General features: G+C 49.0%; 1 protein-coding gene across 1 annotated transcript in view; it reads right to left on the bottom strand.

The window, feature by feature from the left end:
• Positions 1-19,056, bottom strand: part of PFKL (phosphofructokinase, liver type) — a 697,584-nt gene that overhangs the window by 548,962 nt on the left and 129,566 nt on the right. The window contains exon 5 of the mRNA XM_069615767.1: positions 7,360-7,525. Within this exon, the coding sequence (XP_069471868.1) occupies positions 7,360-7,525 (166 nt within the window). The remainder of the gene's footprint in view (positions 1-7,359; positions 7,526-19,056) is intronic.

The raw sequence follows: 19,056 nt of genomic DNA, 5'->3' as shown, positions 1-19,056 counted from the left end.
AACATTAACCAAAAAAAAAAATGTATATATAATGTTACCACATGGAGGATAGAAAAACCTGCACTCCATGCATGAAGTCAGTAGATCCCAACAAAAATAAAAAAAAAACTCGAATCCAACTAGATGAAAAAGATCGAGTTTTAATGAAAAGTACAAAAATATATATATAAGGCAAGCACACACAGCAGACAATACAGGACGCCTAGGCAGTGTCCTTAACGACGCGTTTCGCGCTTCCCTGAGCGCTTGATCACGTATATATATGAGAATGCATTACTTACCGTAAAAGCATTTCTGATGGTTGTACACCTTTACAAAACACTACTGTCTAGATACACACTCTAGATCTGACTCCCAGGTGGGACAGGCAGTATTACGACACCTTTTCTCTACTGTTCCTTCTCATAACCCACCGCCAACTCCGGGTACTGCTCGCTAGTCTATGCACAGCATGTGATTCTAAGCAGATTAACAAACATCAGAAGAGAATGCATTACTTACCGTAAAAGCATTTCTGATGGTTGTATCTGCTTAGATTCACATGCGCCCACCCTTCCTCCCCGCTCGGATGGAAGGAACATAGACTTCCTTTATATATCTCTCTCTTTTCTGTACTCACTCACGTCTAGAAGGCTCCCTTAGGGCAGAAAAAATACAATCTGAGGGACCTCGACGCGTGAGGGATTGTGGGTACAACGCACGTCACTATAGGGATAGTGTTTCAGACACGCCTTGTCGACGTCCCCTTTTCGACTACGAAAAACAAAATGCAATACTCCGCAGTGACCACTGGATGTCGGACCTATGCACAGCATGTGATTCTAAGCAGATTAACAAACATCAGAAATATATATATAGGAATAGTTTCTTACCTGTAACTCCATTTCTCCAGCATTGGTATCTTTCATGGTTTCACATGCTTAGAATATTCCCCGTCGTCAGACTGGGACCCCTCGGTACACATATAAAGCCTTTTCCTATAGGAAAACTTCCGACACTTTTGTGTCCTATCTACGTCCTTTTAGGACCCGCCTACGCATGCTCCGCAGGCCGTCCCAGTATAAAAGGCCTGCCCCCGCGGTTCCCCTTCAGATTTCGGCCCCTCCAAAGTAGGAAGGGTTAACTTATCCATCACATCCATTGCAGTCCCGGGGAGGCTTGGCGGGCGCATGTGAATCCATGAAAGATACCAATGCTGGAGAAATGGAGTTACAGGTAAGAAACTATTCCCTTCTCCAGCATTGGATCTTTCATGGATTCACATGCTTAGAATAAATTGTATAGCAGTAACACTTGAGACGGTGGTGAGAATGCAATGTAACGTACCCTCACCCTACAACTCAACACATATGCGCAGCAGTAATAAGTTAACTCATATAACCTTTCCCACCGAAAGTATACTGTCATCAAAGGTAGAAAACACACTCTCCACAACGTGGAGCTTACCTTACTGAAACAGATGGCGCAGGACAGCTCTTCCCATCTGCACCTCATCCGCATGCTGCCTGGCAAGGCAGTAGTGGCGGGTAAACGTGTGGGGCACTGACCATGCCGCAGCTTGGCATATGTCCGTCAGCGGAATTCCGGCCCATAACGCTGTAGAGGATGACATCGACCTCGTAGAATGGGCTCTAGGATGTCTTTGCAGTGGCCTTCCGGCCTTAGAGTGACAAAAAGCAATCGTCGACGAGACCCATCTGGCCAATCCCTGTTTCGAGATTGCTTTACCTCTCGTCGACGGACCATATGCGACGAACAGTTGCCGAGTAGCCCTGATGTCTCGTGTGCGATGTGGGTAGAATTTCAGAGCCCTCTTAACTTTCATGGTATGAAGAGTTTTTTCTGCTGCCGACGATGGAGTGGCGAAGAAAGTAGGCAGAACCACGGATGAGTGTTTGTGATATACCGTCGGAACCTTAGGGACGAACGTAGGGTTAGTCGCCAGGACTAACTTGTCCTTAAAGAATCTTAGGTAGGGCGGGTCCACGACCAGCGCTTGTAGTTCCGAGATACGTCTGGCTGATGTGATAGCTATCAGGCATCATGCCAACTTCCACGAAATGAATTTCATGTCGGACGTGGCCATAGGCTCGAAAGGCGGTTTCATCAGACCTGCCAACACTGTGTTGAGGCTCCACGCCGGGGGAAAACGTTTCACCGGGGGAAAAGCTCGAAATAAACCCCGCATGAAGTGTTTCACCACTCTGTCACTGAATAGAGGAGACGACTGCCTCTTCCTTGTGAACCTCGAGATGGCTGCCAGGTGTACCTTTATCGATGAGGGGGACAATCCCTTTTTTGCTAAGAGGAGCAGGTAAGGTAGAACTTGTTCCGGCGTCACCAACAATGGTTGTAGGTCCCGCTGTTTTCTACACCATTCACAGAATCTCCGCCACTTATAAGAGTAGGATTTGTTAGTGGAAGGGGCTCTAGCCGCCTGCAGGATTTCTTGGCACTCCTCTGAAATGTCTAAAGCCCCGAATTCCGAGAAGTCAGGAGCCAGGACGTAAGGTTGAGACTGTCCTGGTCGTGATGCCACACCGTGCCTCTGTCCCGGGATAGAAGGTACGGGACTTTCGGAAACGCTATGGGATGTTCCAGCGATAGATGGAGGAGGTCTGAGAACCACGGTTACCTCGGCCAGTATGGTGTCACTAGAATCACCCGGCAATTGTATCTGCGTATCCACTGTATTGTTTTCCGTATGAGGGGAAACGGGGGAAAAGCATAGAGGAACATGTCCGTCCATGGGAAGGAGAACGCCTCCCCCACCGAACCCTCTTGGGCCCACCTGCTTGCAAATTTCTCGCATTTCTTGTTTTCTTTGGTCGCGAAGGCATCCAGAGGGGGGTGGCCCCATTTCTCGAACACTTTCTTCAAGTGACCCGTGTCCATTTCCCACTCGTGTATCTGGGCCATGTTTCTGCTGAGGGAGTCGGCTTGGCAGTTCCTCACTCCTGGAAGGTGATGAGCCACGAGGGAGATTTCGTGCTTCGATGCCCAATGCCATGTTTTCTGGGCTTCTATGGAGAGAGTCCTTGATCGTGTCCCTCCTTGTTTCCTCAGATAAAACATGGCTGTTGTATTGTCGGTCAGTATTCGCACTCGCGACCTCTTGATGTGTGGTAGGAACGCCTTTAAGGTCCATCGTACCGCTCTGAGTTCCAGTATGTTTATGTGTAGGAGTGACTCCGTTGGAGACCAGCGACCTTGCGTTTGGAGAGCACCCATGTGCGCTCCCCATCCGGTTAGGGACGCATCCGTAACTATGGTGCTCTGGAACTCCGGCTCCTGTAGGGGCACACCTTTGTTCAGATTGTAGCTTGTCGTCGTCGACGGTTATCCTGTCCGACCACGATCCCTGAGCCTGTGTCCATCGGTCTGCGAGGAATTCTGGACTGGCCTCATGAAAAGTCGACAGTTTCTCACCAGATGGATGCAGGATGCCATGGCCCCTAGGACCGAAACATACTTTCTCACTGAGGTCCTGGTGTTTCGCCGTAGCCGGGCCGCCTGTTGAATGAGTCTCGAGGTCCTGTCGAGAGAAGGTTTCATCAGCCCTAGCTGAGTCTCGAACTGTGCCCCCAAGAATACCAGTGTTCTCGATGGCCGCAGAGAGGATTTCTCGAAGTTTATGGCGAATCCTAGCCGTTGTAGAAGCTGCATGGTGGCTTGCAGACTTGTGTTGGTCGACGCTGGGGAGGATCCCCTTACCAGCCAGTCGTCGAGGTATGGGTATACATGGTGGCTTTGCTTCCTTAGCCAGGCAGCCACTGGAGCCAGGCATTTTGTGAACGTTCTGGGGGAGGTTTTGAGCCCGAAAGGAAGAACCGTGAATTGGTAGTGGGTTCGCCCTATTACAAAACGTAGGAATTTCCTGTGTTCGACACATTGGAATATGGAAATACGTGTCCTGTAAATCCAGGGACGCCAGGAAATCTCCCTTTTGAACTGCGCGGATCACTTCCTGCAGAGTGCATCTTGAATTTCAGGCTCTTTCAGGACTTGTTGAAATCGCGTAAGTCTAGAATGGGACGCCATTTGCCGTTCGGCTTTTTTACGACGAAGTATCTTGAGTAGACTCCTTGGCCTCTCTGTGATGTTGGAACTAATTCTAATCACTCCCTTCGCTAGCATGAGTGTAACCTCTTGTTGCAGTGCCTTCATATGGGACTGAGCGGTGAACGCAGGTGGAATTTGCGGAGGGCTGTGTTTGAATTGAAGAGAGTGTCGTGTCTTATAGTGTCTAACACCCATTGGTCCGTCGTTATACTTTCCCATTCGTCGACATACGCTGAAACTCTTCCCCCCCAGAACGGGTTGTGGAACGTCACTGCTGATCTTTAGTTTGTTTGTCTCTCGCCGACGATGGGTATGATGGTCGTTTTCTGGAAGACTGGAAGTTTCGTCGACGGTTAGCCGATTGTGAGGCACGTCGGTATCCCTGGGAGGGGTAAGCCGATCTGGCAAAGGATCTGTCTCCAGAAGAGAACCTTGAATTACCTGAAGCCCCTCTAAAGGGGCGAAAAGACTTGTAGCTTCTGCCACTCTGGAGGGCACCCAACGAACATGCCGTGTCCGAATCTTCTTTCATCCCTTTTAGGGCCTCGTCCACCTTCTCACCGAAAAGAAGGTCTCCCTCAAAGGGCATATCTAAGACCTTGTATTGTACTTCTGGTCTGAAGTAGGTACACTTCAGCCATGACTGTCGACGTAAGACAACCCCATTATTGACTTGCTTGAAGCCAGACTCAGCAAGATCCACCGCGATGTTTATTGCGTGATTTGAGGCTTCCTCACCCTCTCGGACCAGTAGCATCGCCGCCTTCTTCTGTTCTTCTGGAAGATGATCAAGCAGCGGAGCCAGCCTGTGCCACATCTCCCCATCGTATCTGGCCACAATTGCCAGAGAGTTTGCGGCCTTTACTGTGGTCGCTCCCACGGAGAGCACTTTTTCTTGCCAAAGACCTCCTTCTCTTGCCCATGTGGTCGAACAAAAAACAGTCCTTTTTCTGTTCTTCCTGGGACAGGCCAAATTCTTTGCATGCCTTCTCCATCATCGAATGGAATGACGCAATGTCGTCCGGAGGGGACGGGTGAGCTGGGCTTCTGGGGTTATCTAACTCCGCCTCTGACTCCCAGGTAGGATCCCTGGAGGGGGATAAAGAGACCTCTGACATGGCTCCCCTGTCCGACTCCGAATCTGGCAGCTCACCTTCCTCCTGCGCCAATGTTGAGATTGGCGTGCGTGGGTGGGTGCGGCGGTTGATGGGACGGGCCCGGCTCGTCGACGGGTGACTCTGGCAGGCTGGCCTGGGGAAGTCGCTGGTCCAACGACCGTAGCAAGGACTGAAGCGAGGACAGAATATCCAACGACAAAACCGATTGAGGATTGAGGAGAGGGGCAGATACCGGTGTAACGGATGCCCTCGTCGACGACTTGGCAGCCGCTCGTAGCCCTAGGTCTGCTGGGCCAGCCACTCTCTCGCTCTCGTCCTCCGAGGACAGCAGCATAGCTTGCTCTTGTAGCAAAGCCTCTGGGGGGTAGGGTCAAAGACTTCAGGCCTCCAGGCCTCCTGTAGGACCCCCGTCGACAAGGCTCTCATGTCGACGCCATTGTCGACGGGACGGAGGATGCCCCTTGCGCTAGTGGCGGGAAGGCGGCCGGTGACTGGATCGCCGTCGACGACGCAGGCTTCGCAGGTGGTTTTGGCGGTCCCGCCTTCTCCACACTGTGCCCGCTTTTACTCGACTCTCGACTCGTGGTCGATCTGTGATGATCGCCAGAGGAGGATTTCCTTTCCTTCTCATGCTTTTTTGATGAGGATGATTTGACGAGGAGTCTGTAGTTGAGTGAGTTCCAGACGACTTTTTCCGACGGTCTAGATTTCTTCGCCGGTGGTTCCGACGAGGCCGCGCGGCGTGATGTTTTCGCCGACTGTGTGGAGCCTACCTCCGAGGGGGGGTATGCCCCCGCACCCTCATTCAGCCATGCCACCAGGCGTCGGTTCCGGTCTTTGAGGGTTTTTTGAGAAAAACCCTTGCATATGTCGCAGGCATCCGCCGAATGGGGAGGGTGGAGGCAATATATACAATCCATATGTCCGTCCCCCTCGTAAACCTTTTTCAAGCCGCACGTCGCGCATGGACGGAACAACGCTTTTCCTGATACAGAGGACATATCGTACTCGAAATCCAATAAGGCAACCTAGTACAAAATAGTAAGACAACACGAGGAGATCCCACTACTTTGGAGACGGTTGAAATCTGAAGGGGAACCACGGGGGCGGGCCTTTTATACTGGGACGGCCTGCGGAGCATGCGTAGGCGGGTCCTAAAAGGACGTAGATAGGACACAAAAGTGTCAGAAGTTTTCCTATAGGAAAAGGCTTTATATGTGTACCGAGGGGTCCCAGTCTGACGACGGGGAATATTCTAAGCATGTGAATCCATGAAAGATCCAATGCTGGAGAAATATATATATATCTTGTTTTTTTTAAATCACAACACTTTTCTCTAAGGAACAAAGATCGTACTTACCAACTAACCGTGACACTGCATCATAAGGTGTGGCGAATCAGAAACTGGTAAAGACCGATTAAAAAAACTACAGTTTACGGAGCAGGCTGTAAACAGCGCAAGAGTTCTATATTAAAGGAAGAGAGGAAATCCATCAATTTTTACCATTAAAAAAAGAAATTAAAGAAATGTTACTCAAAAATGTCTTCAGAGAAGCAAGATGCATATCCTTGTGCCTGAAGAAGTGGGCACAAATTCCCACATTCAGGCCTTGGGCACCTGCTCTGCAGGTGTCCAATGCTAGAATCTTGCTAGAATCTTGCAGGCATCCAAATGAAAAGCCTCAAGGAGGGAATTAAATTACTTAACACAGAGACTGGGCTTTAGAGACCCTCTACCAGTTAGAGGTTGACTCGATAGGAGTAGATCTGAAAGGGAACAAAAAAAGACATAATCTAGTTGAAATGAACAAAAGGGGCACCATTTATTTGCAGTGCTCTTATGATGACATGAAGTGCTGAGAAATGTCCCCTATAGAATATTTGTAAAAGGAGACCGAAAAAGTGAATGTAAATCATTTTCATAATCGTTTTAAAGTATCTTAAAAAATACAATCATTAAGTTTCTGTGGCACATAGTGAAGAGAAGGTGGAAAAAAAGTTTATCAAAAGTACAATTACAGGCTGTCAAGTTAAATCGTCACGCAGTGATCGTGCTAGGAAGTTGAATGCTCTAGTATGTGGCGTTCAGATAACTTTGGGGGAGGCTTCAAATAATAGGACATCAACAAACAAAACAATCCCACAAAAATTTGATTTTCTCATTTGATGCGCCACTCACCTCTGTGCAGTCGTGGCAATGGCATCAATAACTTCCATGATTCGGTGCAGGGCGGAGTCTGTGCCAATGGTCATGTCAGTGCCGCAAAAGTCATTGTCAATAGAGCCGACAAGTCCAACAATGTTTAAGTGCGCGTACATATCTGCAACATCTTTTGTAATTTTCTCTGTGTGAATGTAAAAACAAAATAATAAATGTCTTTTCCCTAAACAGAACATTTCAGACTGATGGGAATTTAATATAGATCGTATATGGTACATTAATAAACCAGCAGATTCACTGTTAAAATTAAAAGTGAAAAATGTTCTTAATAAATTAAGAAAACAATAAAATACAGTTCATATGGGATTAGGCATTTTCAAGCCAATAAATTAAATGCTTGCCTCCAAAATCTGTGCTCAACTTGTAGGTGTCAGTGTATACTCGACCATTCATTCTTCCAAAGCTGATCAATTGAATAACTGGATAATCAGAACCGTTGTTGTAGAACTAGAAGTGGCAAGAACCAAAGTGCAATATAAAAACTTGACATTATGTATGTGAAACTTCTACCAGTTTCCATCTGATGCCGAGCAGGTGTTTATATAAACTCATACGGCTAAATGGAAAACAGGAACGCAATAACTATTTTATGAAAACGCATGGACAAATCTGCTCACTTGATCTCCTACTAAAAAAATAATCTAAGGATAGGTTTCACAAAATTCTATTGTGAGAAGATTGAGAGTATGCACGTTACTCTGCATAGGTTAAGCCTAAATGTATATCAACTATTGTGAACCTTCCCCTTCAGTCAAGCAGGATGGCGAGTCCATTAGATGTGACAGACTCCTGAATCCTACAACCAAAAAAAAAAAAAAATTCTCTGGCTTAAAACAAGTTACTTTCTTACCTGGTAACATTCTTTCGATGGGATAGTCCGACGACGTATTCCATATCTATGACAGGTAATCGCCACAGCTGTGCTGCTTCGGAAATTTTTTGGCATCTGCGTCGATGACGTCGATAGGCTGTCCTCGAGGGCCTCCATCGAGCCGACGTCACCGGATGTCATAAGTAGGACGCACGACGCCCGTAGCCTCAGTTGTAGTTTTTCCCCCCCAAGAACGTTTGGCACCAATCTTCTGCCAGTATGACCACAGAAAGCCTTGCGGAAACTTAAGCTGCAATCGCATAAGAAATTCTGTAGCGGGGCAGGGAGGGAGCGATATGGAATACGTTGTCGGACCATCCCATCGAAGGAACATTACCAGGTAAGAAAGTAACGTGTTCTTCGAAGGGATTGGGTCCTCCGACATAGTCCATATCTATGACAGACTCCCAAAGCAGTACCAACGTATGGAGGAGGGAAAAGAATTTAGAATATAGAAATTTAGAATGCCCAATTAAATTGCTGAGTAAAGGGCCGCCTTGCCAAAGGCCAGATCCTGCCCATGGATCGAATCTAGGGAGAAGTGTCTTACAAAAGTATGGACCGAAGCCCATGTAGATGCTTCACAGATGTTACGAATAGGAACACCACTCTGCAGGACAGTAGAGGCAGCCGTACCCCTAGTAGAATGGGCCCGTAAACCTACCGGAGGGTCCTTACCCACCGAGCGTTAACATTCAGAAATTGCCAAGATAATCAATCTAGACAAAGTCTGCTTAGTAACAGCTTGTCCCAAACGCCTTCCAGCGTATCCTATAAAGAGCTGATCGTCCACTCTGACCCGGGACATGCGTGAAATGCAGAAACTTAAAGCGCTCCTAGAATCCAACCTATGGAGCCTCTTCTCTTTCTTACCAGGATGCGGAGGAGGATAAAATGCCGGAAGAATGACCTTCTGGCTTAAATGAAATTCTGACACCACTTTCGGAAGAAAGGAAGGACGAACCCTAAGGACAACCCTGTCCTTATGAAACACTGAAGGGTGGCTTAACAGAAAGTGCCTGCAACTCACTCACTCTGCGAGCGGAAGTAACCGCAACTAAAAATACAGTTTTAAGGGTTAACAGTCTCAAAGGACAAGAATGTAAAGGGCTCAAATGGAGCACCCATTAGGAATTTTAGACCAAGGTTCAAATCCCAACCGGGCACCTGGAAAGGTGACGGTGGAAACACATTAGTGAGCCCTTTCAGAAACTGAGCAATTAAAGGAATTTTGAAATAGGAACACTCCTCAGACGAGCACTTAAATATAGACAGCGCCACCAGGTAACCTTTAATGGTAGCCACTTGCAGGCCCTTGTGGGCTAAAGAAAGCAAAAAAAAGACAACCACAGGAATGTCACATGAAAAAGGATCCACATTCTTAACCCTGCACCAGTCGCAGAACTTTCTCCAACGGCAACGGTACAGGGACTTTGTTGCAGGCCGTCTGGCCGAAAACAACACCTCCATCACGTCTTCAGGGAGGTCCCAATCCTTATACCTCAACCTTTCATAAGCCAAGCGTGAAGGTTGAGGGATCTGACCTCTGGATTGAGAATCAGACCCCCCTCCCGTGATCGTCGCTGTAGGGAAGATGGCGTGGAGGGCAGATGGACAAGTCGAGAAGGTCCGGGTACCACGTTCTCCGGGCCCATGCCGAAGCAATGAGGATCATCCGGGAACTGAACCTTTGTAACCTCTGCAGCACTTGCGTGATGACGGGGACTGGAGGAAACGCATACAGCAGTGGGAAGGACCACTCCACCACCAACGCGTCCCGTAAGGCTCCTCTTGGAACCTTTTGCACTTCCGGTTGACACTGGAGGCGAAGAGATCCACTTGGGGGGTCCCCCAAAGGGCGAAGATCTCCAGGAGAATCTCCTGAGCCAGCTCCCACTCGTGAGAGATCGTGCTGTGCCTGCTCAGACCGTCCGCCATCTCGTTTTCGTCTCCGGCCAGATGAACAGCCGAGATCGAAATTTCCTGCTAGATTGCCCAGAACCAGAGCTGCATCGCCTCCCTGCACAGAGGAAGTGACCCTGCGCCCCCCCCCCCTTTTTTTGAGGTAGTGCATAGCCACTGTATTGTCTGTCAGAATCAGGACATTCTTCCCTCACAGAGTCGGTAGAAAAGCTTTCAGGGCAAGCCTGATGGCCCTCAGCTCCAACAGATTGATATGGAGTCTGGGCTCCGACGGAGTCCAACGACCGCTGACTGTCAAATCGTTGGCATGAACTCCCCATCCCATGGGGGATGAGTGTCACGATAGTCACCTCCGGCCAGGGTAGCCAAAATGGAGCCCCCTTCATCAGATTGCCTTCGATAGCCCACCACAGAAGGTCCTGGGTGACCAAGGGTAGCACCTGAACGGGGTCTGACATCCTGCCAGAGGACTGTGACCACTGCATCTTGAGAGCCCATTGCAGAGATCTCATCCGCAACCTGGCCTCTAGCACCAGAAGAAAGCAGGATGCCATGAGGCCGAGCAACCTCAAGAACTCGAACGCCGGCAGACACTGGGCATGTTGAAACGTGTGCACCGTCTGCTGAATGTGATGAGCCCTCACCTGGGGAGGGAAACACTGCCCCAGGGATGTGTCGAGCACTGCTCCAATGTACTGGAGCCGCTGAGTTGGCGTCAAGTGGGACTTCTTTAAGTTGAGGGAGAAGCCCAGCTTGTGAAGGGAGTGGCTGACAGATGATCCAGGACTTGCTCGGGAGAGCGCGCCCTGATCAACCAATCATCCAGGTAGGGGTAGACGTGAATCCCATCTTTCCCGAGATATGCTGCAACCACCACCATGAGCTTGGTGAAAACCCTTGGGGCGGAGGTCAATCCGAACGGCAGGACCCGAAACTGAAAGTGCGAGTCGCCAACCGCGAACCTCAGGTACTTCTTGTGCTTGGGATGGATCGGCACATGAAAGTAAGCGTCCTTGAGGTCGAGAGACACCAACCAGTCCTGAAGTTAAAGGGCCTGGAGGACTTGAGAGAGTAACCATCTTGAACTTGTCCTTCCTGAGGAGCTTGTTCAAACCACGCAAGTCTGTGATGGGTCTCAATCCCCAGTCTTTCTTTAAAATAAAAAAATAAGGGGAATACCATCCCTTGTTCCTTTCCGCTACAGGCACCAGTTCCATGGCGCCTTTCTCGAGCAGGGATTGGATTTCCTGCGCAAGGAGCGGATCCGGACTCTTCAAAGAGAGATTCCCATGTGGATTGTTGTGAGGCCTCTGCCGGAAAGGAAGACAGTAGCCGTGGGCTATGATCTCCAGAACCCACACATCTGAAGTAATGGCATGCCATTCTACCAGATGCTGCGCCAGCCTTTCCCCCAACCGGTGAACCATGGGACATGGACTCATGACTGAGCTGAAGCGGCTGCAGCAGTGCCTGAGGGTATAGAGCCAACTGCCCGAGCGGCTCTGGCACCTCGAGTACCTTGTTTTCCACCTCTGGTACTCCTACATTGGCCCCTTTGACTTACAGCCCCTGTCGATCTACCAAAGGAAGAGTAGTATCGAAAGGAACCTCCCCTCCATTGCTGTCCCCTAGGACGAAAAGGCGGAGGTTGGCGAACTGCAACCCTCAACGACTTCACTGCAGCTTTGGAGGTCTGCAACCTCTCAAGGCTCTAGTCAGCCTTGCTACCAAAAAGATGTTCACCTTCAAAGGGCCTGTTGAAAAGCCGGGCTTGCACATCAGGAGCAAACCCCGAATTCCGCAACCACGCAAATCTGCGCATTACGGTGCTCGCCGCCATGGACCGGCAGACACAATCTGCCACGTCCAGACCCGACTGAATGGATTCACACATGGCATCCTTGCCATCCTGAACAAGAGCAAGAAAGCCATCCCGTTCCTCCCGTTTGGGAATATGTTCAGCCGCCAAAGAGACAATTCCACAGAGTAGGAGTGAAACGTGCCAAGGCATACACAGAGTTGGCTTCCTGTAAAGCCATACCCACTGAAGAAAACACTTTCTTCGCCCAGCCAGAGCAGTCCAAGCTGCAGCCACCCTTCTTTGCAAGGCCATATGGAATGTCAGTTGGTGGACCTTGGTCCAAGATGTCTGTCAGGTCATCCTGCAGAAAGTCTCCTGGTGGCGCAGACCACCCCAAGTATTCCGTGACCCTCGACATGAGGCACCGGTACGATGATTCAGCATGCGTACCCGGCTCAGGCCTGCCAAACTCAACCTCCGGGGAGGTGTCCAGACCACTGGCGTTGTGCAAAGACTGACGCAGGTCTTCTAACTGGCTATGACCAGATAATAAGTCATCAGGAACCTCCTCAGGAACCATACCATCATAAGACCCTTCATCCACCTCAGAAATATAGTCAAGAGGCTGGAATAAATCCCTGGATGAGGGCACGTGTTTGGACTTGGCCAGAGCCTTCCTCTGGGTTTCCACCAGTCTCCGGGGCACCGCCAAGAAATCCTCCTCGAAAGGCGTTGACTGAATCAGCGTCGAGCATGGCGCCGATAGCTTCAACAGGCCTCGAGGCCGGAGCCCCGAGCGGGTCCTTCGACAGCCTCGGCGCCGATGGCTTCCTCGGAGGCGGAGCCTCGAGAGAGTCCTTCGATGGTCTCGGCACCGAAGGCGTCGACGTCTTCTTCGAAGACCTCACAAGCTGACTATCTCGATGGCGTCGAGGCCCGGGACATGGAGCGGGCATTGCTAGAGCGATCCACCTTGTCCGACCGGGACCTCGATGGTTCCCGGTGATCGCGACGACTGCTCGAGCCTGAAGGTGTGCGAACAGTGTCTCTAGCACGTTCCCTGCTGGCGTCTTTCGATGGCGCAGACGGAATGGAGCCCTGCGACTGAATAATCGCCATCATCTCCTTATGGAATGAATCCCATTCCGAAGGAGTGGAATGCTTGGTGCGACAAGCAAACTGCCGACGGGCTGAGTTCTCTGATGAGGAAGGCGACCGATGACGGCGCTGCCGTGAGTGCCTCGAAGAGGCAGAGGAATGGCAGGACTCACTCCGGCACCAAGACCCCCTGGACTTACGCCGACGATGCAGAGAGTCGCCCCTCGAATCGTTAGTCGAAAGTCCAGTGGATTTCAACTTCCAGGGCTTGGAAAGCTTACCGACAGAAAGCTTCTTACGCTCCCGCAAGGCCTTCGAAGTTAACGAATGGCAATCGTCACAATTGTCCGTGGCGTGGTCCTCACTGAAGCACCAGAGGCAGGCGTTGTGCGGGTCCATCAGCGACATCTTGGAACCGCAGTCCCGACACTTCTTGAAACCCGGCCGCGGGGCAGAAGAAGACGAAGACATCATGGAAATCTTCACAAAGAAACGGGTTCGAAGAACCAATAGAACAACTCCGAAGAACCGAGGCGCACCGAGATCGCCGAAACGAACACGTTCGTGGAAAAAATAGAACTGAGGCTATGGGCGTCGTGCGTCCTACTTATAACATCCGATGACGTCGGCTCGGAGGCCCTCAAGGACAGCGTATTGACGTCATCGATGCAGGACACAGAAAATTTTCCGAAGCAGCACAGCTGTGGTTATTACCTGTCACAGAAATGGACTACGTCGGAGGACCCAACCCCCTCTAAATTAGCACTTGAGCACTGCTGCCATCGTCTGCACACAATGAACAACAGTCACGGGGCCCAGCCTCACTCATACTTGAAACACCTTAACACCGTCTGAAAAAAATCGAAATACTGCATGCCCCCAGACACACTCATCACGCATGCCCAGAAGCTGACAATTCACAGCAGGGTTTGAAATGAGGGGAGCTGGGAGCTATTTAGCTCCTGCTTCTAGCATAGTAGAGCCCGATTAGCTTGAAAGCAGCAGTTACCAGGAGCTACTTTTGGCTCCTAGGGCCAACTGGTGACGTCCAAACATGGAAATGTGCCATTAACTGAGTAGTTGAGAATATTAATAAAGAAGAATTATAACACATTTAAAACAATGGTTCATACAAAGTTAAAGGATGATCTCTGGAAGGTCCTGGTTCCCTTCCAGTACCTCTTGCCTACAGGCTGATTTTAGCTCCTGCTCATTGAATCTCCATTTCAAACCATGCACAGTCAGCCCTAATCTGCAAACTGTGCTCTAACACATGATGTACACACTTGGTCATGTCATCCACATCTTTCTCTCCCAACATTTGCAGGATTCCCTTATTCCAGACGTTTACAATGGTTTTTGATAGTGAAAATCTTTTTCTATTTTGCACTTATTATTTGTCGCCAAACCCATCTTCCTCGCTCTCATGTACCTGAGACAAACTTGGAGGCACTTGCGAGGTGGAAAGAACGAACACCTCTGAGCATGTGGCAGAGATAGACTCCATCGAAATGTGATGGGAAAAGAACCCCTTGGTGCGGGAGACATCAATAAGGATACGGCAGGAAAGAAAATAATGCAAAAGGGTCTCGGAGACAAAGACAGTAGTGCAGAGAGTAAACAAATAGCATCGTCTACCTTACTGCGGGCCACCAGTGTGTGTGCAGGTGCTAGCTGCAGCTTTACCCTACACCCGTGGTCTACAAACTTTCATACCGAGTCCCCCCACTCTCCAGCTGAGTACAAATATTGTAGTATTGTTTCTGCCGCCTCCCAGCCCACCTAGCAGTTGCCCCCACCACCCTAAGAGGGCTATAGGATGCCAGGGAGCGGCACACTTTAAAATATAAGCAGATGTTCTCAGCCCCCCCACCCCTCCCCCAACAACATTCGAAGCTCCTACTGAGGCCAGTCCCCCAGTTTGAAGACCACTGCACTACACAGTTGGCGATTAGATTACATTGTACCAACCAGAGTGTTTTCCCTTGGTTTATGACCCAGTGACTAAGACCACACAGCAGTGAACAGAGGAAAGGGAAGTTGAAGGGGAAAAGGGGTGTAAAAAGTGAAAGCAGAGGAGGAGACCGCCTGTAAGCGCTGAGACAGAGTAACATACGCTGAAGCCACAGACGCCACACTGACAGCCAGTCCAGTGCTGTGGGACAAAAAGTCGCGAGGACAACCAGTAACCCACCTAGTGGGACCCTGTGAGAGAAGGACAGCACTGAGAACCCTGTAATGCAGGAGGCACAAAGAAACCACAGCCGCACGCTCTTGACACAGAGCAATCTGCTAGAGGTGACAAACCAAGAGGGGAGCAGGATTCGGTCACATTTTAAATGATTATACATAACTTCTTAAGGTGGCTGCCATGCTCCTCTAATCCCACATTGTATTTCTGATTGGACTGGTGAAGTCTGCAGACTACTCTGAACTGCTCCTAAGCAGCAGCCCCCTTACTCCTCGAGGTCTTCTCCCGACAGGCCCCACTGTGTGGGGACGCAGCTTGCTTTTTTCAATCTTTTGCAACCTTTATGTTTCACAAGGACCCCAACCCCCCCCCCCCCCCCCCCAAGTTCCCCATAGCATTCCAAAAGCACCAGTTTGTCGGGCCTCTCTTCGGTTTAGTTTGTTCATTTATTTCCTTGTCTGTGCTCACATTTCCCCCACTTTACTTTCTATCAGATACATTTTACAAAGCATCATAAAAAGACCACCGAGTCCTCTGGCTTCACCCTTTTTAGCCCAGATTGGATTGAATCAATGATCTATTCATCTGAAAAGGTGCTACCTCTGGAAGCGCAGCTGGCGAAATGATGGCACACAGGGGGTTCGAAAGAGGCAAACCCGTCTGCACATGGCCAGATCTAGGTAAACAAGGGCCTCTATGCCTTCTTCAAAGGCTAGACTTGGGCACTATGCTGAAACCCTCCATATTTTGTTGGTCCCTGGCTCCTGAAGGCTTGCACCGCTCAAGCCCTCATCGTCAACCTTTCCTGATCCTCTGGACTCCCAGCAGTCATGTTAACAGCAGAGGAACCGAATACTCTTTCCCTTCACCCATCCCCAACCTTTCCAGCCCTCCCACCTCCCTAGTCCCCTTTAGGACAATAACCTAGGAGAACTGACCCACCCTGGAGTGCTATTGTACAAAGGTAGGCAGAACACAGGACCAGTTACTCCAATTGAGGAACTACGTTTTTGAATTGACAAGGACATGTGTGTAGGTTTTCCCAAAAGACAGAAAAGAGAGACTTATTTTGAACTGTACCTGCAGGCTGAGGCCTGAAAACAAGGGGAGAACTAAATAAACAAAAAGGTGGGGAGGTTAGGAAACGGCCACAACATGCCAAGAAATAGGGGATGGGGATAAGTAATATTTTCATAGGCGGGTTGGTTTCCTTTTGTTATTAGTGGTAGGGTTAGATATTGTTAGGACAGTTTTTCTGAAGTCCAACTAAGGGCTTAGTAAAACCATTCAACGGAGACAGTACAAGACTCCACTCTTAGTATAAGGCTGTACCACCTGAGTTCATGGTAGTGTAGACCGAGGAGCCAGGCTATTCGTAGAAGGAAGAGAGCCGATCCGCCTCCAACTCCCGCAGGGTCAGTTGTTTCTCCAAGCAACAAGTTGGTGGTAGATCTCTTTCTTTGGCTTGGGCCTCCCTCTGAACAGCCTCCCTGCCTCCCTAAAACCTGGAGAACCATCTCCGGTTACGGGAGCACCTCAAAACCTTCCCCTTTGCTTCGGCTTGCTCTCCTCCTCTCCCCTGAACTCCTGGTTGAAACTGCACTGGTCACCTGGCTACCCTCTGATCTTGGGCCCAGGTCTCCTCCCCTGCCAGTTGCACCCATGCACTGCCTTGCTGGCATCCCCCGCACTTGGGGACGGTCTCTGTATCCCTAAAGCCGCTACCAGCACTTGACACCTGATGTCTGCACTTACCCTTGCACTTGCCACCAGGTGCCCGCACCATTAGTTAATGCTTATTTATTCTATTTATTTTACTGTCGTTCCCATGCACTGCCTGCCCCCTGCACTTTTCCCCTTCCTCTGCACTTGCGCAATCTCATTGTCACTGGGCGCAGCAAGATCGTTGTCAGTCTTCCCTCTGTTCCCCCTGCCTTGCCTCGTCGCGTCTTGAGACAATTGTGTATAGGCGCGTTATAAATGCCATATATATCCAGAGATGGCTGTAGAATCAGTGCGAATAAATGGTATTATATATATGGTCCAAAGAAACACTGACACTATTGTATTGTAAAAAATAAATGGTTTATTTTATATACAAGCAGACAAAAAAGATTCTTGGGCAAGTAAGTACTATTATAAAGCATATAAACACATAAAAACAAAATTATGGTTTAAAGTTCAGAGGCTGAAGCATAGACTTTATTTAGAACACCCAACAGTATTTTCAGGGGGCTAAGATCATAGATTACTTTCAGTAACACAAGAGCAGTAGACATTATCAGTTATGCAATGACACTCAACAAGGACATCACAGTCAACCAACTTGCAAATCTACGTTTCTCAATAGCGGAACACAGATTCAAGGAACAGTATATACCTCTACTACTAGGCCAGTACGAACTTGTTGGTGTAATATTCAATTACAGTTGCTTTTCAGCTCAGTGGAACACAGTCTAAGATAAGCAAGAACTATTTACACTACTTATGGATGCTCCAGGCAAGCCAAGATCAGCTACACCTAAAGGAACACTTTTCAGGAATGGCATACAGCTATTCTAGGCTGGCAGAACCTAAATGTTGTAATCTACTATTACAGTTGTTTTCAAGATCAGTGGAACACATATTGAGATAAGAAATAACTAACTTGTTTTAGGATGGCACACAGCGAACACAAGATAAGTAAAACCTGTATACTTTTTAAAGGGCTATCAGCAACCTAAAGGTATAACATTAGGCAGACCTATTCTGGACAAGCTAACAGCAAGTCAGAGGAAGCAAGACCCAATTGGGGACACTCAGACATTTATCCTAACAGGAATAGTAAAGTGAAACAGACAGCATTACTTTTGGGGAAGAGGCACAACCAATTTACAGGAGAGTAAATTAAGCTTATATATTCACACTTTTCAGAACAGTGCAACACACATTCAAGGTAAGTAAGAACTTTCGTAAGTGTTCACTGTCAAAGTTACAGTTACCAACCTACTACTTTTACAAGTAGGTAACATTTGCATGCTTGTTATTCTTTTCAAGGCAGAACCCTTTTCTTATCCAGTCCTTCCCCTATTCTATAGCACAAGTTCACTCGGAGGCATTAGAGGAACCCTAGTGGTCTACATGCCAGCTGAAGGCAGGGTGAGATAGGGTTCAGTTGCAGGCAAAGTCAGATTTCTAGAGGAAGACTGTTCAAACAAGTATTTCACTTTAAAGTTAGTCTTGGGAGTCCAGGGACTTCATAGAGGACACCCTAGGAAGATTCTGCAATGAGCCTGGGTGAACTGGATGAGTGGCCTCCCAATCACAGAAAACACCCGAAAGCTATACAGTAATCAAAGGCTTAAGGTAGGCAAAATACCCCAGTCAACACAGTACCTCAGCACAGAAGAAGGGTTGCAGCAGGAAGACTTCAGGATCTGCAGCCAAAAACCCGGTCTATGGATTCCTTGGTCAAGAAGACGGAAGACAGGACTTTAGAAGGACTGCAGCAGGGGCCACAGGAGAAGGCTCCAGGCAACAGTTTCCTCGTGGCTGGATGGGCCTCTGGATTTGAAGCCTTTTCACGGGCACAGAAGACAGAATATCGCTGGTCAGATTCTCGTTTATGAGGTCCAGCACTCTGATGATGGACTTTTTGGATCTGAATCATGCCTCTGGAGATCCAGCAGGATGCCCACGAAGTTTCAGCGAGATTCAAAAGACTGGACCACCAGATGGCTCAACATCCCATGGTATTGGGGTATTGCAGCCCTGCAGGGTCACAGTACAACG

Source organism: Ambystoma mexicanum, chromosome 9 (assembly GCF_040938575.1).
Source record: "Ambystoma mexicanum isolate Mex_15411 chromosome 9, UKY_AmexF1_1, whole genome shotgun sequence".
Classification (NCBI taxonomy): Eukaryota; Metazoa; Chordata; class Amphibia; order Caudata; family Ambystomatidae; genus Ambystoma; species Ambystoma mexicanum.
This window is presented reverse-complemented; position numbering and strand designations above follow the sequence as displayed.